We start from the raw sequence: 27231 nt of genomic DNA, 5'->3' as shown, positions 1-27231 counted from the left end.
AGAACAAAACCATTCACCAGTTGAATCCAATGCCAGCATTTTACTAATTCAAGGATTCCCACTGTAATTCCACAGCTGTATGCACACACCTTGATGAAAATTGTCCTAACCGCAAACGGCCTCCTCAGCAGTTTTTAAAAGCAACAGCTATGAAGAATGAAATTGGTGAATAACCAGAATGTATAGGGAAGGAAGGGGGAAAAAAAGCAGTTAATAAAGGCAGTTCCCCCTCTGTCCCACGGCTGCTTTTTCAAGAGGCAACTGAAGGCTTTGAAAAGCCTTCAAAGAAAAACCCCCAAAAGTCCAGTTGCCTTTGGGTCAACCATAACCTCAATGAGAATCTCCATAGGCAGACAGTCCCCCCTCTGAAAACCTCATTTCCACAAATGTGATGAGTTGCACCCCTTCCCTCCCCCCTTTTTAAAGTAATAGATGGGAAAGTAAAGACTTTCCTTTTAATTTCTTATTAAGACTCAGTGCTTACTGACGGGAGCCAGACTGGCCCTCCAGCGTCTATTATAAATACCACCGCAAATCCACCATGCAAGTTTATTTAGGAGGGGGATACCATGCAGCGCCCTTTACTTGGCATCAACAGGGTGCAAATCGACGGGGAGTAGCTATTTTCCGCCCCGCTTCATCCCTGTCTCTTAAACCCGAGAATAATTGAGCTGACAACGCGAGCCTCCTCCTCCCCCGCTTCCAGCCCCATAGCACGCTATCTCCTCCCTACCGTTTGGGATGCTAGAAAAGAGGGACCGACTGTCACACGTTCAGCCCCAGCCTCTGCAGCTTCTCCATGAGCGTTTCCTACCGCCCCGCCTTTTTTTTTTCAAGCCCCGCCTCTCCCCAAGCTCCTCCCGCCGAGGGGAGGTGAGAGGTCAACGCCGGAAAAGGCTCCGGATGATGGCGGAAGAAGCGCCGCGAAGTCCCTCCAACGGGCGCAGACGCTTAGGTTTGTTTTCATTAAAAAAAAAACAACAACAAAACCACCATCTATTACTCTCCCCCCCCCCATTCCCCGTTACATGGGCTATTCCTTCCTACTTCCTTCGACTCAGTCCGCGGGACGATCAAACCATTCCGCAGCTCTGGAGGGGTGCGCTAGGGATTGGGAGAGGGAAGATGAGAGAAGGAGGCGGTGTACAGTGTAGCACTATAGTATGGGGAATCTCTTAAGAGATAGTATGGGGAATCTCTTAAGAGATAGTATGGGGATCTCCAGGAGATAGTATGGGGATATCCAGGAGATCTTACAATCACAACATCCAGATAATACTCCCAGGGTAGTGGCCGGAAAGAGATGGCTTTGGTTGGTCGGCTTGTTCTAATAATAATAACAATAACCTCGATCTTCCCAAATGCACTTCATTATTATACTTAACACTTATTATGTTATACATTACATTATATGTGCACTTTCTTTAATAGCAGGATCTCATTTAGAGTAGGGGACAGCAAGCATACCTAATGCTCCTTGCTTCCTTCCTTCCCCTAGAACAGAAGTGGGAAGCGATGGCCCCTTTTATGACTTGTGAAGTTCAAGACTCCCAGAATTATGGCTGGCTCAGGAATTCTGGGAGTTGAAGTCCACAAGTCATAAACGTAAAGGGTAAAGGGTTCCCCTTGCACATATGTGCTTGTCATTCCTGACTCTAGGGGGTGGTGCTCATCTCCGTTTCAAAGCTGAAGAGCCAGCGCTGTCCGAAGACGTCTCCGTGGTCATGTGGCCAGCATGACTAAATGCCGAATAGCAATAGCAGTTAGCAATAGCAGTTAGACTTATATGCCGCTTCATAGGGCTTTCAGCCCGCTCTAAGCGGTTTACAGAGTCAGCGTATTGCCCCCAACAATCCGGGTCCTCATTTTACCCACCTCGGAAGGATGGAAGGCTGAGTCAACCTTGAGCCGATGAGATTTGAACAGCCGAACTGCTGAACTGCAGTCAGCTGAAGTAGCCTGCAGTGCTGCACTCTAACCACTGTGCCACCTCAAAGGCGCACAGAACACTGTTACCTTCCCACCAAAGGTGGTTCCTATTTTTCTACTTGCATTTCTACACGCTTTCGAACTGCTAGGTTGGCAGAAGCTGGGACAAGTAACGGGAGCTCACTCAGTTACGCGGCGCTAGGGATTCGAGCCACCGAACTGCCGACCTTTCTGATAGACAAGCTGAGCGTCTTAGCCACTGAGCCACCATGTCCCATTGCCACAAGTCATAGAAGAGGCCATGGTTCCCCGCCCCTAGAACAACAACCCTGCGAGGTGGACTGCGCTGAGAGACATTGACAGGCCCGCAGTCACCCAGCCATTTTTTATACCAAAAGTGGGACTAGAACTCGCCATCTCCTGGCTTCTGCGATTTGTTCTTAACTTTTTGTTGTCCTTTATATTAGGAAACAAACCACCTTTAAAAAATGAAGATGCTGCTGAAAGGTATTGTTTCTAAATATTATTTGCTTATAGATATGTCCGAACTTCTAAAAGAGTTCCAGGGATCTCCTCTCATGTTATCCTTGCGACAGCTATATAAAAGAGCCCAGAGGGGTCCTAAAGGTGTCCTATGCAGGTATTTGGAGTTGGAGCAGAGAAGATGCTTGGGATTCAAAGAGCTGTGATTCTGTGGTTCAGAGTTCCCTAGTTGGTTGAGGAATTGAACCTGGATACTTTCATCTTGAATATCATAGTGGACAACCTTTTATATCTGAGGGCCACATGCATTTGTCAACAAGGCAGGTTTTTAATTTGAGTTTTGAATGTGTTGTGTGTTCTATGACAAAAGTTTTAACACTTCCGTTTTGAGGTGTTTCCAATCTTAAAAGTGAAAGAAAATTCAATTTTCTGCAATTAGTGTCTGGGGCTGTGATGGCGAAAATAGTGGCCCGCAGAGCCCTTTCTGCTGGCACGCGGACCATTGTCCCAGGTCTGATCTCCATGTGTTTCTTTCGTGAGCTTCTGTTTCTATGCAAATGATGAAACAGAAGCTCACAAAAAAAAAGATCTTACCTCTTGCTGCGCTGCTGGTGTTGAGATGCCCCACCTTCCGGCAGTCAGCTGGTTTTCGGGGCTCTGCTGCGCATGTGCGCATGACTATCCATGTGCACATGCACATTTGCATATGCACACATTCGCACATGCCCACGCATGTACACACATACCTTTCAGTTTGGGCATGCACACACACACGGCCTGGATTGGGTGAACCAGTAGTAGTGGCAGCGGGAGGCTCCGCCCACCCGCCCGGACACTTCTGCGCACGCACCTGAACCAGTAGGGAAAAAATTGGCAACCCACTACTGGGCACTCGATGTCTAAAAGGTTCACTATCAGTGGTCTAGGGACTGCAGATTGCCTCTCTCTTTGACCTACATCATAGTATTGTAGAGATAATATATGAAGTATCATAACTCCAAGCATGATAACAAGACTTACTTGTCTTAACTATCCCTATTGCTCATGATACTTACAGTACTGTAGTCCTCAGCTTACAATCAGTCACTTAGAGACCCCTCAAACTTATAACCTATCTGAAAAAGAGGACTTGTGACCTGGATCTGAAATTCTGATCACACACACACACACCCTCCATGGTCACACAACCACACTTCAGGTGTTTAGCAGCACAGCAATTTGTAGTGCCCTAGGGCCACGAGACTATGATTTACTACAATTTTGCTGAAAACTTACAGTTTTTAGCAAAATTGCATCATTGTGAATAATGGATGAGTGAACAACTAAATAAATCACACATCGCTTAATGACTGCAGCATTCGAACTTACGACTGCTGCATTTGCTTAATAACAACCTCAAAAAAGGTCAAAGTGAGTCAGTTACATGACCAAATTGTTATATGACAATAATGGGCAGATTCCATTGCAATTGTAACTTGAGCATTATTTATATATAAGATAAGGACTTTATAGAGAATGGTTTATTACCAGAGGACACAAATACATTTGTGGGTCTTTGGGGGGGTTATTTATTCAAAGACAGTTCCCTGTAAGTTCTGTGGGAGACTTGCTCTAAAGTTTGTGATTATAGGATTATCGTTTGCATTTATTTAACCAGTTTGCTTATTACAAGGAAGATAGTTGGATCCTATTATGATGTTTGTGAATACGTTTTGGGGAGATTAAATATATTCTAACTGGCAAGGCTCAGCTGCTAGCCATTTTTCAAAAGCATGACAGAAAATTCAAACCAAGTTTCAAAATTAACCTAACAGAAGGATGGTTTTATGTAATGAATATAACATTCCAATGAAATACATTATTGAAATAAACAAACGTTTTTAAGCAAATTGATATGAGTTGTCAAAATATTATATACACTATATTGTTAAATCCTTATTCATTTCTAGGAAAGCAGCACTTGAAGCTGCTATTAGGAAAAAAATTGAGTGTGAGCGGAAAGCATTGCAAGTTGTTGAACACCTGTTGGAAGATAACATTACCGAAGAATTATTTGTGGATTGTGTAAGTTCTTTCCTAAACTTACTTTTCTTTTAATTTTTGGTGTTCCCAAGTGTATTAGGAATGCAACTCCCTAAATTCCAAACCAGAAAAATGCTGATTTAAATATTAAACGCTTGAATGTGATGATGTTGTCAATTTTCTGGGTTCACCTTTAGTCATAAGTCATCACTGTGCTTATCATGTGTGGAGTTGATAGAGGACCTGTAGTAGCACAGTGGTTAGAATGCAGTATTGCAGGCTAACTCTGCCCATAACCCTGCATTCAATCCTGATCAGCTCAAGGTTGATTTAGCCTTGTATCCTTCTAAAGTCGGTAAAATGAGAGCCCAGATTGTTGGGACCAATATGCTGATGTTTGTAAACCACTCAGAATGCTGTAACTTAGCAATAGCAATAGCAGTTAGACTTATATACCGCTTCATAGGGCTTTCAGCCCTCTCTAAGCGGTTTACAGAGTCAGCATATTGCCCCCAACAACAATCCCGGTCCTCATTTTACCCACCTCGGAAGGATGGAAGGCTGAGTCAACCATGAGCCGGTGAGATTTGAACAGCCGAACTGCAGAACTGCAGTCAGCTGAAGTAGCCTGCAGTGCTGCATTTAACCACTGCGCCACCTTGGCTAACTTTAATAAGATTTGTATGTCGCCCACTCCCTAGGGACTCTGGGCGGCTCACAACAAAAGCAAAAACATAGAATATTAACAATTATTTAAAATATGATATCATCCATTCAATCACGTGGGGCTGGATTTTAATCAACAGCCCCAGGCCTGCCGGAACAGCCAGGTCTTGGTCGCTTTACGGAAGGCCGGGAGAGTGGTAAGGGTCCAGATCTCTGCGGGTAGCTCGTTCCATAAGGCCGGCGCAGCTACAGAGAAGGCCCTCCCTCGGGGGGCCGCCAGCCGGCATTGTCCAGTCGACGGCACCTGGAGGAGGCCCAACCTGTGTGATCTTATTGGTCGTTGGGAGGTAAATGGCAGGAGGCGGTCTCTCAGGTAGCCAGGTCCAGTACCATGTAGGGCTTTAAAAGTAACGACTAGCACCTTGAAGCGGGTAAAGCATTATAGAGTGGTATATAAGTCTAAATGCTAAAGATATAAAGTGTACTATAGTGACCATGTTCACTAAGGCAGTGTTTTTCAACCACTGTGCCGCGGCACACTAGTGTGCCGTGACATAGTGTAAGGTGTGCCGTGGGAAAAACACTTTATATATAGTCAATATAGGAACAGAGTTAATTTTTTTTAACATTTTCTAATGGTGGTGTGCCTTGTGATTTTTTTCATGAAAAAAGTGTGCCTTTGCACAAAAAAGGTTGAAAAACACTGCACTAAGGCAAGATTTTTACCAGTAGTTGGTTAAGCAAGCCTCAAGTTCGTTCATGCTAGTAAAACAAAATGGATGAGACCATTCCACTTGTTTTTTTGTGAACAAGTCTTGTGTTTTTAGAAAACTTTTTCTACATCTGAAAGTTACAGGAGGAAATATAAAAATGTCATTGGAGAAAGCAAGAGGGGAATTCCTCTCTCTGTTTTCATGTGAGAAGATTTGAGCCATATTTTTTCTCTGTGGGGGGCCTAATGCCTTAACTTAAATTTGTATTCTTTTTTTTTAAAGTAAGACTGAAATTTTGGGGGTTTGTCAACTGAATTTTGGCTATTGAAAACATTAGAACCATGGTGCTATATTAAATATCCCCTTGGTTTTTAGAGTGTCTAAAAACTTTGCCTTTATTACCAGATGAAAATAATTTTAACAGAATCCTCTTGGTTTTGTCATTTCAGGGGAGGCTTATAACACCTTCTCACTATCTGGATGTGGTGGAAGAACGATTTATCATCAAGCTATGTGGCTATCCTCTCTGTCAAAATAGGCTACAGAATGTAAGAGTTTATGCGCGGGGTGTGTGTGCTCTTACCATTTTTCATTCAGAATGTATCGCTTCCAGGGAATTGTCTCACACTAGTCTTTTGCCTATTTTGGTTAAATGAGATCAATTGAAATTCACTCTCTCACACTTTTCTCTATGTAGAGATTAGGATTGCCCCAAATTTAATTTAATTAAATTGACTGGAAGAAAGAGGGGCCCAGCATCTTTGGCTCCAAATGGTTTGATGTTATTCAAATGCATATAATGCACAAACAGTCATTTTGTAGAATCCACAAGGGTTCAGGCATTGTGTTATGATTTTAATCGGGATTGTTACATAATCTCTGGTTGGTTGGATTTCCATGTCATGCTGAGGCTTAAACAGCAAAACCACATTATAGCTTCTTCGGTTGTATGAATCCAGTGATGAAGTTAGGTCATTGCACCATCTAGACCAGAGGTGTCAAACTGAAGTCGTCACAGCGGCGTCACGGGATGTATTGGGACATTTTACCCTTTGCTAAACCAAGCGTGGGCTGGACAGCGCATGATGCACTCGTCCCGTGGGCCAGGAGTTTGACAGCCCTGATTTAGACCAACAATGTCTACGTTTTAGCAGCAAGTTTCCCGGATTTCAGGAAGAAACTTTTCCTAAGTAGATATGCCTGGGATTGGATTTGAGTGTCCTACCATTGAATTACAGCTCCATGTTGCACATAATTTAAATTCAACAAGAGACATATATTTTTGCCATTTTTAAAGTTTCCAATTTGGTAATGACATCTACTTATTATTTCTGTTTTTCCTTTTCAATTAGCACAATAAACAAACTTTAGTCATTTATGAAGCTAGATTATTTTACAGAATCAGAGTGAAGAACAATTGCAATTCAGAGATGGGAAACCAATGAAGTACAACTCTCAGCAACTGTGGTTATTAAGGCGCTTTATTTCAGCAGCAACAGAATGCTCCAGGGTTTAGATATTATACTAGATCATTGTTAACTGAAAAGAGAGCAAACTTTTCTTTCCCTCTCATTAAATCCATGCGAAGAAAGAACGAAAAGAGCAGCAGCAGCTTCAGAAGTTTCCTTTATCCCCTGTAATCTATTCTGAGTCAATCTCTTTACAAGATGCACTTTAGAAAATCTTACTCCTGTTTAATTAAATGAAAGAATCTCTAGGACAGAAGAAAAATTTTCATGCAACACACTAGTAATATTATTCCTGAAGGATGCTGTCTTCCCACTGATTCATTTTGAGATGCTTGGCATTGATTTAGTAGCTCATAATATGTCCCAAAGCTGCTTTTTTTCAGGAGGCAACTGGACATTCTTGTTTTTTCTTTGAAGATGTGTTGCTTCTCATTCAAGAAGCTTCTTCAGCTCTGACTGTATGGTTCTTGGGTGAGAAGCGAAGCATCTTCAAAGAAAAACAGGAAAGTCCAGTTGCCGCCTTAAAAACACCTTTGGGACAACCATGACCTGGATGACTGAAAATCTCTGTAGACCCTTTAGCTCATAATATGCTTCACATGCATAGTAAAAAGTTAGATACAGATAATGAGACAGTCAGTCTGATACAGGCAGCAGAAAAATACAGTACCATAAAGAAAAAAGATAAGTGAGGGAGAGAGTGCCTAAAGTTAATACAAGTAATTGAATGAGGTAGCATAGTGGTTTTTTTAAACTGGGATAAATATATTACTTGAAAGAGAAGAATGCTGAGCTAGCTAAGTTAATGAACTATGTTAATCAATTAACTTCATTCCATTTCTTACTTTTAAGGTGCCAAAACAAAAGTATAAAATTTCCACAAAAACAAATAAAGTATACGATATTACCGAGAGAAAGGTAATTCAGTCTTTGTATCCACCTTTCAATTTAAGTTTGCACCATCTCTATTTTGTTATATTAAAGAAATAACTGTTGTTCTTTATTCTTTCTGTGGGGAGCAGCGTTTTTGCAGCAATTTTTGTTACAAAGCATCAAAATATTTCGAGGGCCAAATATCCAAAACTCCAGTGTGGCTTCGAGAAGAAGAAAGGTACTTAGACAACTCATATTTCTTCCTCTGATTTCTTAGAAATAGAAAAGATCATGCACTATTTGTAAAGATTGTCTTATCTGACCAATATGTATGTTAGAATTTTTTGTTTCTTCAGGCCAACTGCTGCTTTTTAATGTTAGGGATTTTCTGTTATAAAATTTGATGTCCTGGACTGTTGTTAATGGGGAAAAACAGATGCTGATGGATGTTAATAGAAGAAAACCAGGAACATAAGAAAAAAACAGTTTTTATTTGTCAAAGAATATAATCCATATTATTTAATAAAAATGTGTCCTATTGATAGCAGGTATGTTTATGTTTAAATAGGAGATCCATATAAATTCATATTATATGACACTTTAAAAAGTCCCCTGAATTTGCTTTATGACAAATCAGATTATGTTATGGATTTCACTAGTATCTAGTACTTGTCTGTCTGACAGAAATCTTCCAGGCTTCCTAACAGAGATTTACCTCACTTTAAGCCATAATTGGATCTCATTTAGCATGTTGTGTGAATTCAGACTGACTTACTAAGAAACATGATATATGAACCCACTCATTCCTTTCCCAGACCTGAAACTTGAACTGAGCAATGCTCAATGAAGTACAGTTTCCAAAGCATCCTGGTCTGGTTAGGGTAGCAATAGCAATAGCAGTTAGACTTATATACCGCTTCATAGGGCTTTCAGCCCTCTCTAAGCTGTTTACAGAGTCAGCATATTGCCCCCAACAGCAATCCGGGTTCTCATTTTACCCACCTCGGAAGGATGGAAGGCTGAGTCAACCTTGAGCCGGTGAGATTTGAACAGCCGAACTGCAGAACTGCAGTCAGCTGAAGTAGCCTGCAGTGCTGCATTTAACCACTGCGCCACCTCTGCTCATATGCCAGGATTATAACTGGCATACCAGTTATAGGCTGAACAAAGGCATCCCCTGATTATGCCTAAGCAGACTGCTGTTTAATGGTTTGTCAATCCATATCCTAGATTGATTGCTTTTGTTTTAGATTATTAATTGGCTTTTCTCCAAGGTTTAGCAGATTGTATACATCTTCAGCCTGTCCTGGATAGGGGAAAATACTACTATTAATATTTACCATTGGTACATCTAAGGATCATTTTAAGCATTTCTTATTCATGGACTGAAAACAAAATGAAGGCAATGTTATGAAAACAAAGCAGAAAAATTATATAATCAGGGGATGTTTGTACTGTGATTAGGTACAGATGGGAAGGACCCATTTTAAGTATTGGTGATCAGCCTAATCGTAATTAAAAAGGCAAGGGAGAAATGTTCTCCAAGGATGCAGAGAACTGTAAAGTACCATGCATTTTGGAGTATAAGAGACACCCCCCCCCCAAAAAAAAGAAGGTGGAGATGTCGGTGTGTCTTATATACTGAATATGGCCATTTTGGCCTTCCAAAACCCCTCCTTGTGGGTCCCTTTTTCACCAGAAATTGGCCTGTTTTTCACAAAAACAGAGCATGCAGAGAGTTTGGGAGGCCTGCAGAGTGTTCCTGGGGGCTGGGGAGGGCAAAAACTATATTTTTTCTTGTTTTCCTCTTCAAAATCTTGGTGTGCCTTAAACTGCGGTGCCTCTTATAGTCCGAAAAATATGGTAGTTTTACTATTTGTTATCAACAGTGATCAGGGAAATGTTAGTCAGCACTGTCCTAAGACCTTTTCACCTGAAAATGGGATTATCTTGCCTAATCTTATTGGACTACTTGTTCTAATTTTAGTGATGATACCAAACAAGGACTGCCATCTTTAACATGCTTCCACAAGCAGCATTTATTATATATAATAATTCGTATAATTTTAAAGGGGATGTAGGGATCTAGATATTTGTTCCATTAGGAATTCTCTTTTTATGTTTCCTGTTGCTCTTTATTTTCCCTTTCATGTAAATAATATAGCTGAATAGTGTGCTTTGCCTGTAGCACTAAATGCCCCTGATTTGGATTCAGTTTATAGCAAACAAGATCAAGACATCAAAGGAAACTGTCCAAAAATATAAGAACAGGGTTATGACTACACTAAAAAATTATGACTTGCAACTAACCCAGTATCCACTGGGTGTCAATGTCTCATAACGTATAACTGTTACCAAGAAATAAAGCCATGTGGATTTAATGAATAGAACTCAAAATCCATTCTATAGCAAAAAAACAAAGATAATACATTAAAAATAATTAATTTTTTTCTAGGCACCTATGCAGTTGGAACAATTATATTTTTAATTTAAAGTTCGAAGAAGAGAAAAAATCTATTTCAATTAGACTGTTCCAGAAATATTTCAAGATAATCATAATATTCAGAAGCTATGTATTTCTTAAAAGGTTCACTTCCCTCCTTCATACATTGAAGAATGTTGCTTTTGCTTTTAAGTTTTTATTTCCATTCCATTCTATACAATCACATGTTTACTGTGCATAACCGGGGCATATAACATTGAATAATAAACACAGCCCTCACTTATATAGAAAATGCCCTCTACAATACAAGCCCAATATACCTCCTTGGCCCACCATACACCCTCTTTCAACCCCCTCCAACTTTCATTCTTCCTTCTTACATACCCCTCTACTACCTACTTCCCCCCCCCTCTATCACTCCCGAAGAATGTTGATAGATCTAAGGCAGAAGGACCTTTGCCTAGATTAACCTGATATGCTGATTTAATCCTTGCTTGACAGAATTCCCTTCTCATAGTCATTCATGTCTTAATCACTTCACATTGCAAATCACTCTCTGCAAGGGACTTCCCTTGAAAAGCACTTGGAAGCGGTACCTAGCTATAGGGGGCCTTTATGTTCAAGCCTTGGTAAACCTATGATTCCTCTACTGTATTACACAAGATGCATTGGTTACCAAGGTGAGCTTCTGGGTGCAATTCAGAACACTGGTTGTGATATATAACCAGCATATAGTCTGTTACCTGATGTTTCATTTTTCCCAGAGTAGGCATGTTTCAGATCCCAATTTCAAAATACAGATAGTCCTTGACTTACAACAGTCCATTTAGTGACCGTTTGAAGTTACAACGGCACTGGAAAAAAATGACATGATTATTTTCCCCACTTAGAACATTGCAGCATCCTTAGGATCACATGATCAAGATTAGAATGCTTGGCAACTGGCTCATATTTATGACCGTTGCAGTGTCCTGGGGTCATGTGATCCCTTTTTGCAACCTTCCGGCAAGCAAAGTCAGTGGGGAAGCCAGATTCACTTAACAACGGTGTTGCTAAATTAACAACTGCAGTGATTCACTTAAGAAACGTGGCAAGAAAAATCGTAAAATGGGGCAAAACTCACAAATTTCTCACTTAGCAACAGAAATTACTATGGGCTCAATTGTGGTCATAAGTCAAGGACTACCTGTATGATCACAATTGGGACCAGTAACTCCGCTGCTAAGCATGGTTGTTGATTGAGAATATATTACTGCAAGTTGCAATTTCAGTGTCAGATTTTCCATTGACTTGCTACTGGAAAGCCAGCTTGCAAATGGTGGTCACGTAACTGCAGAATACTGTGACAGTCGTACATGCCCACATTTTAATCACCTGACAACAAAACCACTGCACCAGGCGAAAGTGTAAAGATCAGTCATGAGGTTACATTTTCGGGTCCATCATTATTTTTAATGGCTGTTATACAGAACAGTTGTAAAATGAGGACTATCTGTAGTGTCATCTAATGGTCTCAGGTGGCCCTCCTTCTCTGTCATGGTGCCTGCCTCCTGGAATGGCATCTCCTCAGAGGTTCATATTGTCCTTCAACCTGTATCCTTTCACTGAATTTTGAAGATCTGGCTCTTTCTCCAGGTCTTCTCTTTCCCCAGATGTTTTTGGCTTTTGTAGATTTATTGGTTCATGCCATTTTGTTCTTTAATTTTATTGTAAGCATCCAAAGTTGATTGGCTGGGACAGCTTTGTAAATTTGATGGAATAAATAAAATCAACCAAAGAGATGACGGACCTCTAATTGGTTCTGATCATGGGAAGCCTAGATCAGGGATCTCCAACCTTGGCAACTTTACGACTTGTGGACTTCAACTCCCAGAATTCCTCAGCCAGTGCATGCTGGGAATTCCGGGGATTGAAGTCCACAAATCATAAAGTTGTCAAGGTTGGAGACCCCTGGCCTAGATAGCGATCTGTTGGAGACAGCTAAATGGTATTCTCGTCTTGAGTGAAAGGGTGGGTCCTTCCAAATCTTTGATGATTTGGGATGCAACGAGTCAACTTTAGTGAACAGATGGCCAGGACAGACCACAGATAAGAGATGTGAGAAGTTTGGAACATTAGAAGTATTAGTAGTTTCTAGAGAACTGTTTTAAGCCTAAATTTCAGGCTACAATCCTAAGCATGCATGTTAGGGAATAAGCCTATTGATTATTAAGCAACTTTACTGCTGTATAAATATGTATTAGATTGCATCTACAATTTGTGTCATTTTAATAATCTGAATGTTAATTATCAGTTCCCCACTTTTTCAGGTCCATTACATCAGGTAAATGTTTAATACTGTTTCAACCTTAAAAAAATGATTTCAAAACCTAATAAATAATATTTGAATAACTGATTCATGAATTAAAAATTACAGTTGATTAGTATTGTTTATTAGCTTGTTGCAGAACCAAACCCGGGCAAAATTTAGATGAGTTCGTTGATGATCACAATCAGAATTGTCACAGAATATATTTTTCTTGTCTTTCTTTCAAGGCCACCAACTATTGAGCTGCTAAAGAAAGAGGCAAGGTAGGGCCAAAATCTTAATTTCATTTTCAGAGCTGCACTACAGTTGAATGAAGTCTCTGATTTCCTACTCTCTGCTTCTCTGTCAAATAGCCACCATTATTCTCATCCCCACAAAGCCCTGCTGCTTGCCTTGATTAGCTGGGTATTTTTCTTCCAGTCTGAAAAGCCTGTTTGATCTGTATGATTTTCAGCTGGTCCTAGTGGTGTAATTGAACCTGTTGAAACATGACACAAGTAGAGTGTTTGCTTTTGAGTCCGCTGCAGCAGTTTTTGTCTATGGCTTTCTTTGCAAAAGAAACGGGGCCAATTATATGTGCTGAAAGCTTGTTTACATCTTTAGATAATCCATTAAATAAATAGGTCCATTTGGTGCTGTGTGTGTGTGTGTGTTTTTTTTAAAGCAAGCTTTGGCTGTATCTGCAATCTGTGTGTTTTAATAGAATGGCTGTGTTTGCTAGAAGTCCTTCTTGTCTGCATTTAAAATACAAAGCCAATTCATGGTACATACTGTTCTAGCGGTGTAATGTGGAGGAGGGAAATCTGTGGCAATGGGTTTTTTTGATTAAATAATAGGGCTGCTAAATCTGTAAAGTAGGATTAAAACCAGTGTATTAAAATCATGGTTTTCAAAGCAAAAAAGGAAGGGTAACTGGCACCTTCTGGCAAATGAAAAAGCTGGCAAATGACCAGCTGTCTGCAAGGGGCATATAAATCCTTCCATTCCCTACCATCCAGTCAGAGCTGAAGAAGCTTCTTGGATGAGAAGCGAAATGTTTTCAAAGAAAAAAACCACAAAGTTCAGTTGCCTCTTGAAAAAACACCTTTGGGACAACGATGATCTGGATGAATGAGACTTTCCATAGACAGTCCATTTAGCACTCCAAATACTGGAGAATGAGTGATTTTAGACAGGTTTTTTTAATGTGAACATGGGTAGTTCCATTGAATTTCTGTGTGGGGATGAATTGACTCATTCAAATAATAAGTAGAATGATTTATTCGTGACCCGTCAAAACTGCGGTCCACAAAAGCGCGCTCGACGAAAGCGCGCATTTGACGTCATCACAGCGCGACGAAAAAAATTAAAAATTGAAATAAAATTAAAATTAAAGCAAGCCGATTCACATAAAGGTAAGGGTTAGATTTAGTGTTAGGGTTAGGTTAAGGGTTAGGGTTAGGTTTAGAGCGTTAGGGTTACGTTTAGCGTTAGGTTAAGGGTTAGCGTTAGGTTTAGCGTTACGTTAACGGTTAGGTTTAGGGTTAGATTTAGGGTTAGGTTTAGGGTTAGGTTTGGGGGGGTTAGGGTAAGGTTTTCGCTTTATTTTTACATTTATCGATCACAGCGCAATGTTTTCGTCGCGCTGTGATGACGTCACGTACGCGCTTTCGTCGAGCGCGCTTTTGTCTACCGCGGTTTTGTGGTGGAACCTGATTTATTCTCAGAAGGGGCAAATTAGATAGAGACAACTGATAGCCTATGCTAGTACAGGGATAAATTCTTTAGGATTTTAGAGATTTTCAGTTATAAATTTCTAGTTACCCAGAGATAGAATGTTGTTGCTGCTGCTGCTGCTGCTGTAGTAATAGTAGTAGTAGTTGTTGTTGTTATTCACCAAACAGAGCAAAACATTTTTAACCATAATTGGTAATTATTCTTCAATGTTGCTTCTCCTAATAAAAGCTTGCATGGTCTCTTGCTTAAAGCTAAGTTCTGGAGGATTGATTAGTTGAGTCTTGGGTGCTGTGACTATGTGACTTCGAAATCATAAAAGAACTCCTTTGTATTCCTGTGCAAAATGTTTCATGTTCAATATATATTTGATCCTTAAAAAAAGCCTGATTTTATATCAAAACAGGTTATCCAAAGTTTACTGAAAGCATTTTATGTTGACAGCTCCTGCTTGAAACAGCTAGGTTTCAAAGTCAGAATAGCATTGAAGCACTGGTAGTAAGTCTAAAAAAAAAGGAATCTGAACTCAAAACTCAGCATTTCAGCTGGAGGCAGTTTGAATTTAAAAAATTTTGCAATCATTTTTCCTTTTTCTCAACAATAGTTAAAAGAAATCCCTAAACCAAATTTATTTTGCAATAATCCTTCCACTTAAAGCATTTCACATAAAGGCCATTAGAAAAATTTCTATAAAGGTCTGCAGAGTTTAAAAATTAAATTTACCCAATTTAATTTCCAGACATCTTATTATACTCAGCAATTTGGCAGTACTCCTTCCATCTCAAACCTATTTTATTTAATAAAATTTTAATATTTACATCTCTAAAGTTTTTATCAACGATGGCTTATTGATGTCTGAGAGGCCAAATTATTTATTTAAGCATCTGCCAGTAAGTGTCTGTGTACTATATAGACAATAAAATATAAGTCATACTTACAAAAGGAAAATAAAACAAAGGCAGTGTGAAGGAAAGGAAAAGAAAATTACTCTTTGAAATGGACAGAACCAGATTGATGATGCTTTTCTTATTGCACTAGTGAGAAAATGCCTTTTTTTTCTTTTGTAGTTTGTATCTTCGGTTAGTATTTTTAATTTTTTTTTCAATTTGTAAGATTAAAGATTTTTGTTAGGAAAAATAGATATTAATTTAAAAAAAAAACTCTTTAGCTTTACAGTATAATTATTTTAAATTAAAATAACTGTTCTGCCCCGGGCTTACATGTTTGATGTTAAGCCTTTGTTTATCTTAGTTAATTAGATAGTCATGCTATGTCCTTGTGTAACTCAATTAGTTAGACAGTCAGTTTGCATTTTTTATGCCATGTTTTTTGTTTACCTTTAGTTAAAGGTTAGTTGATAGTGGAATTTATAATTCCAGGTGGGGAGTGTGCTGTCCCAACAGTATATGGCTAATATAGGAATTAAGAGCTGTCTCCTTTAAGAAACTACCTCATGGGAAATGTAACTACCTTATGGGAAATGTAGTCCCATAACATGTGACCACATCTGTGCTCCCTGATTGGGCAGTGGGGTACTCTGCCCGGGAAATTGATTTATTACTGCCCACTCTCTGAATCGCCTTCAATTCTACCAGAAGCAGCTTTGCACCAGCGGCATGGGTTAGAGGAATTAATGTCTTTTTACACTACGTGATGGGACAGATCATGGAAAGTCAGAAGAATCTTAACACTGAATTGTAAGTTTTGCTATTAAGGATGCCTGATAATAAATGTGATCTGAAAGATATTCCTAAACGTGGAGTTAACTGGCTGCCCGAGCAGAACCTCATTGCCTGGGGCAGAACAATAACCAAACTACTTAAAGCCAGCATCAACTTCAACTATCTAACATCACAGTGGGAACATCACAGTGGGAGAGAGAGAGAGAGTTTGTGTAAACTAGCTAAATGGCAGATTTTTAAAAAATTGCTACATTAACAAGAAAAGGTCCAAATTTGCTCCTTCTTTTCCTCCTTGCTCTTCTTTGTAATCTGTTCTGCAGCATGGTCTTTGCTTCCTCTCCTTTAGCCAGCCTAAACATAGGGCTGTAGATTATAGTTATGACAGGAAACCCAAGGAAGGGCAGGTCGGATGATGGCGTATCTGACTTCCACATGTATTTCCCGCTTCTTTAAACAGAAGAAAGTAGGCCTTCATCCGGGGCACAATGTACTTGTGGCGTTCAGTCAAGGAACATGCTTCTTTAAAGCAGACATTTTATTTATTACCGTCTTTGCATATCTTATTGTCATTTTTATTTGTGTTGACAGTGGCTACTATGGGAAGGAAATAAAATTAGTCGGCGAAAGAATTGAAGCCTTAGACATTGAAAACCCTACTCCTGCAGAAATCCATCACGACTCTAACTCAGGCAGTGAAAGCAACAGTGATGCTGAGCAGGAGTTTGTTTCCTCTGTTCTACAAGAGAATCTCTCAAATACAGAGAAATTGGCCGGGAAACCCCTCAAAAGCATCCTCAAAAAAAGCCCTACCAAGAGAGCCGAGCCTCAACTCTTCACCCCAGAGGAGACGGTTGATGAGACTTCAGCCCAACTAAACCAAGGCAGATCACATGTTCTACAAGAAGAGGGTGGCTTTCCTGGTACTATTCAGGGGGAAGAACATTGCCATTCTCCGAACGTTCTTGAAAATGTGCAGGTCTCTGAAAATCTTGGAAATAGCCCTAGATGCTCCCAGGTAGTGTTTCTGGGAGTGAGCCAAAAAGGGGCAGACCAATTTAAAAGGTTACTTGCTAAATCAAAACTGACTGACAGAGGTCCAGCAGACTCCCTTGCGGCCAAAGATAGCTTGTTAGAGAGCCTCTGGCAGACATTTACTGAATGGAGAAGTGAAGAGACACTAAAGCTTCTCCATGGCTCTTGCAGCACCCCCAGTCATCTACTGCAGCACACCCAACCAAAGGACTCTGGCAAGGAATATCTTGATGAAGATGATTTGGAAAATGCTAGTAGCAGTGAAGCTCTACCCCAAGAACACACTTTAAACAGCCTAGATCAGTCTTTGCCTTTCCGGGACCCTGGGACAGCTGCCAAACCTTTACCCAGCTTTGAAAAATTGAAAAAAGAGACATTACAGTTGGAGTTAAAGGTGAGCGAATTTTACAAAGGAAAGTTCACCGTCACCGAAGAGGAGGATTTGGCAATGCAATCAGAAAGGGAACAGCAGAATGGGAAGTCTCAAGTAAGTATCCTGAAAATAAAGGAAGTGGTTATAATGTCAACCTTCAGGTGTTGGGGCCAAGCTGAATGGAGTTCCTCCCTGGAGGAATACAATATGAATCTCGGTTCTGGTTACCTCTTGTTGTTTTCAATTGTATTTTGGGGGGTGGGGGTTGGTTTACTGATTGTATGCTGCTCAAATTGAGCTTGAAGTGGTAATGCAGATTTTTAAAAATATTTTTATCCCATCTTTATCTTTATCCAACCTTTAATATTTGTATAAATAACAAGGTATTTATAAAAGAAATTAAGAAGGCACTTAATACTCTATCCTTCTCTTATTTTCACCACCACAAGAACCCTATGAGCTGGATTGGGCTAAGAAAAAAATGACTGGCCCAAAGTCACCCAGCCAGCTTTCATGTCTAAGGCAGAACTAGAACTCACCGTCTCCTGGTTTCCAGGCAAACACCTTAACTGGTAGATCAAACTGGCTTTTGTTTTTATTTAATTTTTATTTTTCCAAGAATAGTAGCAAGTTCATGAATTCTGGAAGGATCCCATATAAAAGCTTTTTTGTTTGCCATTGTTGAAGTAATTTTATCTCACAATTATTCAGTGTCTTCTATATTCATTTTGGTTTATAATTTATCAAAGGTAATCAAAGGCAAAAACATTTTAACCTACTGTATTTTTCAGAGTATAAGATGCTCCGAAGTATAAGACACACGTAGTTTTTGGGGTGGAAAACAAGGGGGGAAAAATCTGTCTCTGCCTCCCAGCAATTTGCCTCCTTGCAGCAAACAGCCTGTTTCAGTTTCAGTTCAGCCTGATTGACACCTGATTGTCAGGCCTCCCTATGATCAGCTGTTTCAGGCTGCAGGGATTGCCGTGATGGCGAACCTATGGCACGCATGCCCGAAGTAGTACATGGAGCCCTTTCGCCTGGCATGCGTGGAGTCGCCTGTTCCTCTTTCAGGTTTTTGGCGTGCATGCACACGCGACGATCAGCTGGCCTTTCTGCGTGCAGCAATGCCGGAAACTGGAATAGCTGGTCTTCCATTTTTCGGCATGGACATGCACACCAGCCAGCTGATCGGCATATGTGCATGCGTGCCAGTAACCGGAAAACTATGTGGCTGGTGGCCGGCATATGAGCGCCGGAAACCAGAAGTTCATTTTGCAGCATGCGCATGCCCCCTGGCCATCTCCTCTTCCAGGTTGTGACAGCAAAGAGCCACGCGTGTGCTCCCTTTTTGGCACTCAGTGCCAAAAAGGTTCGCCATCACTACCATAGCCTACTGCCGGCTCCGCACACCCCATTTTCAGCCTCTGCATCCCATTTTAAGCCTCCGCAAGTCCCATTTTTGACCTCCGCACACCCCATTTTCTGCTGGTTTCAGGCAGCAGGGATTGGAGTGGATGGATAATGAGGCACGTGGAGGCCAAAAACGGGGCATGCAGAGGCAAAAAATAGGATGTGCACAGAGGCGGCAATAGGGAATGGCAATCCCTGCAGTATGAAACAGCTGATCATCAGGAGGCCGATCCAACCGATAATCAGCTGCTTGTGCTACTCAGACTGTGCTGAAACTGAAACAGGCTGCTCGCTGTTTGCTGCAAGGAGGCAAATTGCTGGGTGGCAGAGGTCAAAGGGTGGAGGCCGGTGGGTGGGCAAGGCTACATTTGGTGTATAAGACGCACTCACATTTTTACCCACTTTTAGGGGGGTAAATGTGTCTTATGCTCAAAAAATACACTATTTGTTATAGTCTCTTCAATGTTATATTCTCTGTCATAGTTGTGCCGTTTTTACATTATCTAGGACAATGAACAGTGGGCTCCCATTTTGCCACTTGTAGATTCTAAAGCACAGCAGCAGATACGGACACGGATTGTGCTTGAAAAGCTACAAAAAGCGTAAGCATCTTTTTGCATCAGCTGTTGATATATATACATTCAAAAAACTAAATATACAGAATCAGTTAACTTGGAAGGGATAATATGCTTCAGAGCCATTAATTGTAATGTCATCAACCTGTCTTAAAAACATTTTTAACCACTGTAAATTGAAACCATGGTTTGTTTAATAAATCCTTGTTAATGCCATATTCAACCATGAACATGTGTTGATGTTTTGCTAATCAAACTGTTAATTTCAGCAGATTAGATTTAAATCCTGGATTGTTTCGCTTTGTTATAGCTGAATTCAAAGTCCTGATTTATTCCATGTTTGTTTTATATTCCATACATTTCTTCTGGATACTCACAAAAGAAAACAAATGTGTAATTTTGAGCATGTACAAGATAGAATTGTTCTTTGTTCAGCAAAATAATCCCTTATACATTAATCAAATGCATTAATATCTTTGTGATAGTTTGGGAGATGACAAAATGTTAAGCTTTAACTTGACATCCGGTGAAGTGTAAAGGAAATATGATTAATGACATAGATGAAACTTTTCATTTGGAATTTAAGCAAAGTACATATTCTAATACTTAACTAAGTTTGTTTTGTTTTTCTCTCTCCCTCCGTGTTTCAGATTGCCTGCTGTTTTGGGCCCTCTTAAGATTCCTTTTGGTGATGTTTATAGTGAACTGAGAAATCTTGTAAAGACATTTAGGTAAATATAAAATAATATAAAAGAATCTCAAGGTTTAACATTAAGCAATGATAGGCTGATGCTTACTAAAGAGTGATGTACTATGTGTCAGCGTTCCAAATACCATGCAGAATTAAATCAGAGCCGAAGGCAAAACTATGCTTAAAGTTCCAATTTAATAAGACAGGCATGTTGGCATCGTGCTGTGGGATTCCAACTCTGGAAGTTACATCAGAATCCCACCCAGTTAAAAGTTCATGATCTTGTCCCCACACCCACAGTCCATCACATGGTCCAATCTTCTTCTTCCACGCTGGCGTCTCCAGCCAGCTGCTTCCGGTCAGGTGTAAAAGTGTGGAGACAAAGGATGGCCTTGGCTTCTAGTAAAGAATAAAAATAATACATTCCCCAATCCTACTCCTTCTATTCCCCGCTCCCATCGACTGTACTTAAAGAAACAGCATAATGAAATAAGAGAAAGTGTGGCAGGCCAAAATTCTAAAAGGAATATAAATGCAGGCCTGACACTATGAGAATTTGACTGAAGAATTAGAATCCTACAATTCAGTAATAGACCATGTTGTCTGACCAATTTTCTTAAGGCACCATAGCTTGAAATTAAACATAATATTCCTAATTTTTTTTACCTAGTACATAGAAAATCTTGTGCTGTTGGTGATGTGCAGTACAAATTCTGGCTTTACAAAGCAAAGTTTAGTATCTTGAGAGTTGTCTCATGTTTCATTCTATATTTTAAAATATTTACTTGATAGTTCTGGGCTCCACAGAATATAACAGAGCTGGAGAAAGTGCAGACAAGGTTTTGAATTGCCCTCTATAAGAAAAGACTAGAAGGGTTTGGCCATGTTAACTTGAAAGTAGGTGATAGAGGACTAACAGGTCTGCTTGTTTGGTCCTCTAGTTGTTCAGATTTCTTCTTTCACTAGTGACCTGCTTGCTTGCTACAGTACATTTCTCCTGCCTCCTCTGGGAAAGACTGGCAGGTTAGTCTTTATGAAGTGGTTAAATTAAAAACTGTAGCAACCATTTGCTAAAGAAAGAGAGAGAAAAGAATAAATTGGAGTGGAGAAGATGGATTGACTATACTCAAAATAAATATGGGACTAAGAAATTCCAGATAGGTTATGACTGAAGAAACAAGGAATGATATAATCTGTTTAGAGCTAGCCTAGCAAAGAGGAGTTAAAGCTCAAATGAAAGATGATATTAACTTTTTTAAAATTTATTTTAGAATATCTTTGTTAAAGATCTATACCCTGTATTGGTTCTGGGAAGTCGGGGGGGGGGGGGTAAGGTTGGGGGGGTTGGGGGGAGGATAGGGGGAGGGAAATAAACATTTGTAAAAGTTTTTTTTTTCAAAATTTTCAATTAAAAAAAAAGAAAGAGAAAGAAAAATTAAACTATCCTGTCTATTGAACAGGAGAATAAAATTTAAAAAAGAATTAGACCTGGAAAACTTCAGATGAAATTCAAGAAAAGTCCTATTGTATGACATGAAACACATGGTCATTTCTGGAGGAATGGAGAGGCTAGAATGGAGACTGGAGGGGGGAAGCGTTTCAGCCTTAAAACATAACGTGTTAAAAAAAAAGTGCGTGGTAAACTCAGCAGCAGCAATTTTCAGCTCCATCAGTTTTTTAAAGGAGCACAAAATTTCATCTTCTGATCTGCACCATTTCGTTCAGTCACTACGGCTGGAAAGTACACTAAAGAGTTCTCTGGAGACATTATAGGATAGTTATAGTTCTTTAACCAAGTCCCTGAGTACCTGTATGCTTTTGTTACACAAAATGAGATGTCAAATAATCTCCAGGGTTGTCTAGAGTGTTCTGCTGGAAAAATGATGTGGAAGGGTTGGGGGGGGGGGGGGGGGAGACAACATTGAAATCCAGGCTGAATACAGAAGTTGGCAAATGTGATTTCGGTTGTTGCTATTTAAATGCATTTAAATACTTATAAATGCTCTTGGAAGGGACAGACTTTTGGGATCAAACTATGTTTTTCTGGTTAAAGATTTAATTTGCATGAAATTTTAATTGGGAAGTGGGATGATCGCTTTGCTGCAGTAAATCATGGATTGACGTTATGTATTCACTGAAACAGAACTGTCAATATTTAAACCTTACAAGTACTTTATTAACATACTTCTTTTAGGTGTTGACTGCCTAGTTGATTGAATTAGCACATCTGCCTTGGGAAAGGGTGTGTTTCTGTGCTCATTCATGCCTTTTCCAATGTGGCCTCCTTGGCATCCTTCAAATATATTGCATTACAGTTCCCAGAATTCCCAATAGATTGACCAGGGGTCACTTTGAATGAGAATTCTAGGGGTAGTTCTGTAATTCAACCCAGCTACAGAACATTTTGTTGGAGAAGTGGTCCAGATCTTCTCCCTTTTCAGATTTGAACAAAGCTTTGTTTAAAGTATTTATATTCTGTTTTTCTCCATGATAGACCACAGATTGTTGGCAAAGAAAACCTAAATGCATAATAAGATTCTTTGAAAGACAATGTAGTTTTATGAGGCCTGAAGAAATGATGAAAAAGTACACTCCTTCAATTGTAGGGTTCCACCACAAATCCGCGAAGCCCTTCTGCGCGGAGACATAAGCGCAAAGACTAAATCGCGCCGTTCTAAGCGCTAAGGAAAAACGTGACCCTACCGCGATGACATAATCGCGGAGGGCAAAATCGCGCATTCCCAAGCACTCACTACCCTAAACCTAACCCTAACCCTAAACCTAACCCTAACCCTAACCCTAAACCCTAAACCTAACCCTAAAACAAACCCCTAAATCTAATCCTAACGCTTACCTTAAATGAAGTCGGCTTTCTGCCGCGGCGCCGTTTTAAAGCGCCCTTATGTTGCTGCGCTGTTGTCGCGGCGGTGATGACGCACGGTGATGATGTCGCGGCTTTAGCGCTGTGATTTTATCGCCGCGATTTTGACCAGCGCGGTTTTGTCGTGCCACGCAATTGTAGATTAGCATTCTTCAATCAGTAATCTTAGCCTACAACTTCCATTATTTACAGCCTGCACAGTTGGTGATAGTTTGGTTTCTGATTGATAAGAGTATGGTATCTCTAAGGCAGTGGTAGTCAACCTGGTTCCTACCGCCCACTAGTAGGCGTTCCAGCTTTCATGGTGGGCAGTAGGGGTTTGCTATAACTCTGCTTTATAAATTTTATAAAGTAAAGTTACTTCCCTACTTTATAAATCACCATTACTGTGGAACCGGTGGGCGGTTAGAAAATTTTACTACTAACAGAGATACAAAAGTGGGCGGTAGGTATAAAAAAGTTGACTACCCCTGCTCTAAGGCATCAATAAAGACAGGTTGCATTAGATAATGCTGCTGTTGTGTTATGGGCATCGGGGCTGTTCCAACTGCTGCAACTCTTTGGAGCTCCATATTAACAACAGGAAGGAAGAGCCAGAATGCACTGCTTAGCAACAAAGGCCAGATAGCCCCAAATGTCTTTGTTTCTGGAAGGATTCTACTTTTCATTTCTGAGTGTAAAGATCTAGTAGGGATGGGGGGGTAAGACAGTTATGAGAGTGGTTCACTTTCCCACCCACTTTTTAGACCATATATGAACTTAGTGCAAAAAGAGCAAAGTGTAACAAGAGTAAAGCTCTCGGTTTCTGTTGCACATGAACTTTATATGCAAACAAATAAATATGTTGAGATGGGGTATCTTTTCCCAATTTATCTTACTACTAGATAAAGCTTTGATAAAGTCAATCAGCATATGCAAAACGAAAAGGAGCTCCATCACCTCAAACGTTTTTTTTGTTGATGTGTTTTCATTTTTGGCATAGTTTGGAAACTTCCAAGAACATTCCACACACCCTCACATTTTGTGTCTTCCATTTTTTTACATATTAAAAAAAATGTGTTTTTATCTGACGTAACAAGAACACATGCATTTCTAAAATTGGTGGATTTTTTTTTTTCATTTTCAGAACAGATAGTCTTTTACTTATGGCCACAAGAATTTATGTTGTCAAATGAGAAATTGTTTTGCATTTCGCCCCATTTTACGACTTTTCTTGCTACGTTTATTAAGCGAATCACTGCAGTTGTTAAATTAGTAACACATTTGTTAAGTGAATCTGGTTTCCACATTGACTTTGCTTGTCGGAAGGGGATCATGTGATGTTGGGACAATGCAACGGTCATAAATATGAGCCAGTTGTCAAGCATCTGAATGTAAATCTCATGACCATAGAGATGCTTCAGCAGTCCTAAGTGTGAAAAATGGTCATAAGCGACTTCTTTCGGTGGTGTTGTAACTTCGAACGGTCACTAAATGAACTGTTGTAAGTTGAGGATTATCTGTATTGTGGACTTGTTCTAAAAGAGCATTATCTGCAGATAGGAGGTGGGAGTACTGTAGTGAACCTGTTCTGCATAGCTCCTGACCAATTCTTTTTCTTTTTTGAAACCTCAGCTTCAACACACCTTATTTTTCAAAGGTGATTGCCCTCTCTCTTTTGTTGATTATCTAAGGCAGTGGTTCTCAACCTGTGGGTCGGGACCCCTTTGGGGGTTGATGACCCTTTCACAGGGGTCGCCTAAGACCATCGGAAAACACATATTTTCAAAAAAATATGGAAAACAGTTCACCGACAAATGCGCAATAGACAAATGCGCGCTGACAGAACCGCGCTGACAAAACCGTGATGGACAAATGAGCGCCGTCAAAATCGCTAATTGATTTTTGACAAAATCTCGACGACAAATGTGCGATGACAAAATCGCGTCATCAACAAACTATAGAAAGCCCAGTGAGTGTGCTGGGCCTTTAACATAGTGGGATGCGTATACATACGTTATAACCCTAACCCTAATTTTTTTTCCGATTTTATTGTGCTTGTCATCGCGCTTTTCTCGGTGCGATTTTGATGTTGCGAATTTGTGGGTGCGATTTTAACATCGCGTTTTAATCGGCGCCATTTTGTCGGCACGCATATGTCTATCGCGCAATTGTTGGGTCCCGATGGAAAACATAAAATAATTTTATGTTTAGGGGTCACCACAACATGAGGAACTGTATTAAAGGGTCGCGGCATTAGGAAGGTTGAGATCCACTGAGCTAAGGTTTCATGTTTGTGGGTCATTTGCTTCAGGCAATCAGGGATTTTGTAGGATGACCGGGCAAACTTCATCCGGGACAGAAATTGTAGCCCAAAAGCTTTTGACCAGGGAGTCCTAACTGCTTCTCCAGCCTAGTGATAGCTTAGCTCACTATCTGCTTCTGTATTCAGTTCCACTGAGCACATTATTGATGTCTCCGGGCTTCCTCTGCTATAAGTACCATATTGATGACAACAACTAGTGTTGAGACCTTGCCAATCAATACTGACATTTAATAAGAGTTAATTGACACAAACAACCGCTTCTTGGAGTTGGAACACAACAACGATTCCTTCTTGATCCATGATCAGTAATGGCTCCCCTTGTAGGGCATTGAAACAAAGGTGCTTTCCGCTCTCCTGTCTGACAGAGTTCTCCCCAGTGATTTGAGGCCTGTCTCTTCCACTGCATCTCATCCGGGCAGCTTAACTGGAAAGTTACATATGAATTGCCTGTCAGGATGATTCTGTCAGGCGTCTTGTCTTAAGTGTTTACTCCTGTCATCAGTGTTTAATCTAGACCTTCATCCTTTGTTTCTGTCAGTAACTCACAAACTCAACAGAGCAGTTTAGCAAGTGCCAACTATGTAAGCTGCATAGAGAGCAGATCGCTTTATCTCTTTTAAAGATTCATGCAAATCCTCTTTAGTCCAGGGTCTGAAACTGCAGATAGAATAGTTGATTTCATCGCTTCGATATAGAAGAGCAAGAATGTTATAACTAAGGATTCCCTACTGCACAGAGGAGAGGTGGGGATGGGAAATATAAGGATTAAATCTCAATTGTAATGCCAGGATGATATCAATTTAGCAGGTTATTATTTATTGCAATCCTACTAATTTTATTATGTTTGCAACCTGGTAAAAAGTAGGATGGCATTTGAGGTTGCTGTTACAGATATAAGTGTCAGTAGGAACCGTTAATGCAATTCTTAAAAAGCTATGGTTGTTCATGACCTGTGCTATACTGCTTTTTAAAAATCAACTTAACTGAATTCCATAAAAGACACATAAATAGCAATAGCAATAGCAGTTAGATTTATATACCGCTTCATAGGGCTTTCAGCCCTCTCTAAGCGGTTTACAGAGTCAGCATATTGCCCCCAACAACAATCTGGGTCCTCATTTTACCCACCTTGGAAGGATGGAAGGCTGAGTCAACCCTGAGCCGGTGAGATTTGAACAGGCGAACTGCAGAACTGCAGTCAGCTGAAGTAGCCTGCAGTGCTGCATTTAACCACTGCGCCACCTCAGCTCTTATGAGGTATCCTATTGTGCTACATCACACCTAAACAATGTGGATATAAACTATATTAATACTTTAGCTATATTAAGGCTATATACAAAATATTAATTTCGGGCATTGAATTTCTTGAGAGCCACCGTGACTTGATCTCCCTTTTAACAAAAAACTTGTTTGAGTAAGAATTCTGAAGCTCTTTATCCTGAATATCTTTAGAAAATGTGAAAGTCGCCCATCACAGATACTACACATGGAAATTCAGTATTGAATACACTTCTAGGGATTAAACCGTTTCAAATTTAGCATATATTATATGCATTTTAATGAAGTTTCTTGGTATGCAAAGAGCCATGGTGATCCAGTGGTTAGAATGCAGTATTGCCGGCTACTTCAGCTGACTGCAATTTGGCAATTCGATTCTCACTAT

The 27231-nt window shown here is 40.1% G+C and overlaps 1 protein-coding gene across 1 annotated transcript in view; it reads left to right on the top strand.

The window, feature by feature from the left end:
• Positions 1–873: 873 nt before the first annotated feature.
• Positions 874–27231, top strand: part of RPAP2 (RNA polymerase II associated protein 2) — a 54259-nt gene continuing 27901 nt past the window's right edge. Inside the window, exons 1-10 of the mRNA XM_032218763.1 lie at positions 874–955; positions 2397–2436; positions 4362–4476; positions 6263–6361; positions 8135–8200; positions 8305–8393; positions 13134–13169; positions 16890–17820; positions 19624–19718; positions 20342–20422. Coding sequence (XP_032074654.1) covers positions 904–955; positions 2397–2436; positions 4362–4476; positions 6263–6361; positions 8135–8200; positions 8305–8393; positions 13134–13169; positions 16890–17820; positions 19624–19718; positions 20342–20422 — 1604 coding nt within the window. The 5' untranslated portion in view covers positions 874–903. The remainder of the gene's footprint in view (positions 956–2396; positions 2437–4361; positions 4477–6262; positions 6362–8134; positions 8201–8304; positions 8394–13133; positions 13170–16889; positions 17821–19623; positions 19719–20341; positions 20423–27231) is intronic.

The sequence above is a fragment of the Thamnophis elegans genome, chromosome 5 (assembly GCF_009769535.1).
Source record: "Thamnophis elegans isolate rThaEle1 chromosome 5, rThaEle1.pri, whole genome shotgun sequence".
Taxonomy (NCBI): Eukaryota; Metazoa; Chordata; class Lepidosauria; order Squamata; family Colubridae; genus Thamnophis; species Thamnophis elegans.
The sequence above is the reverse complement of the archived record's forward strand: the minus strand, read 5'-3'. Positions and strand labels throughout refer to the sequence as shown.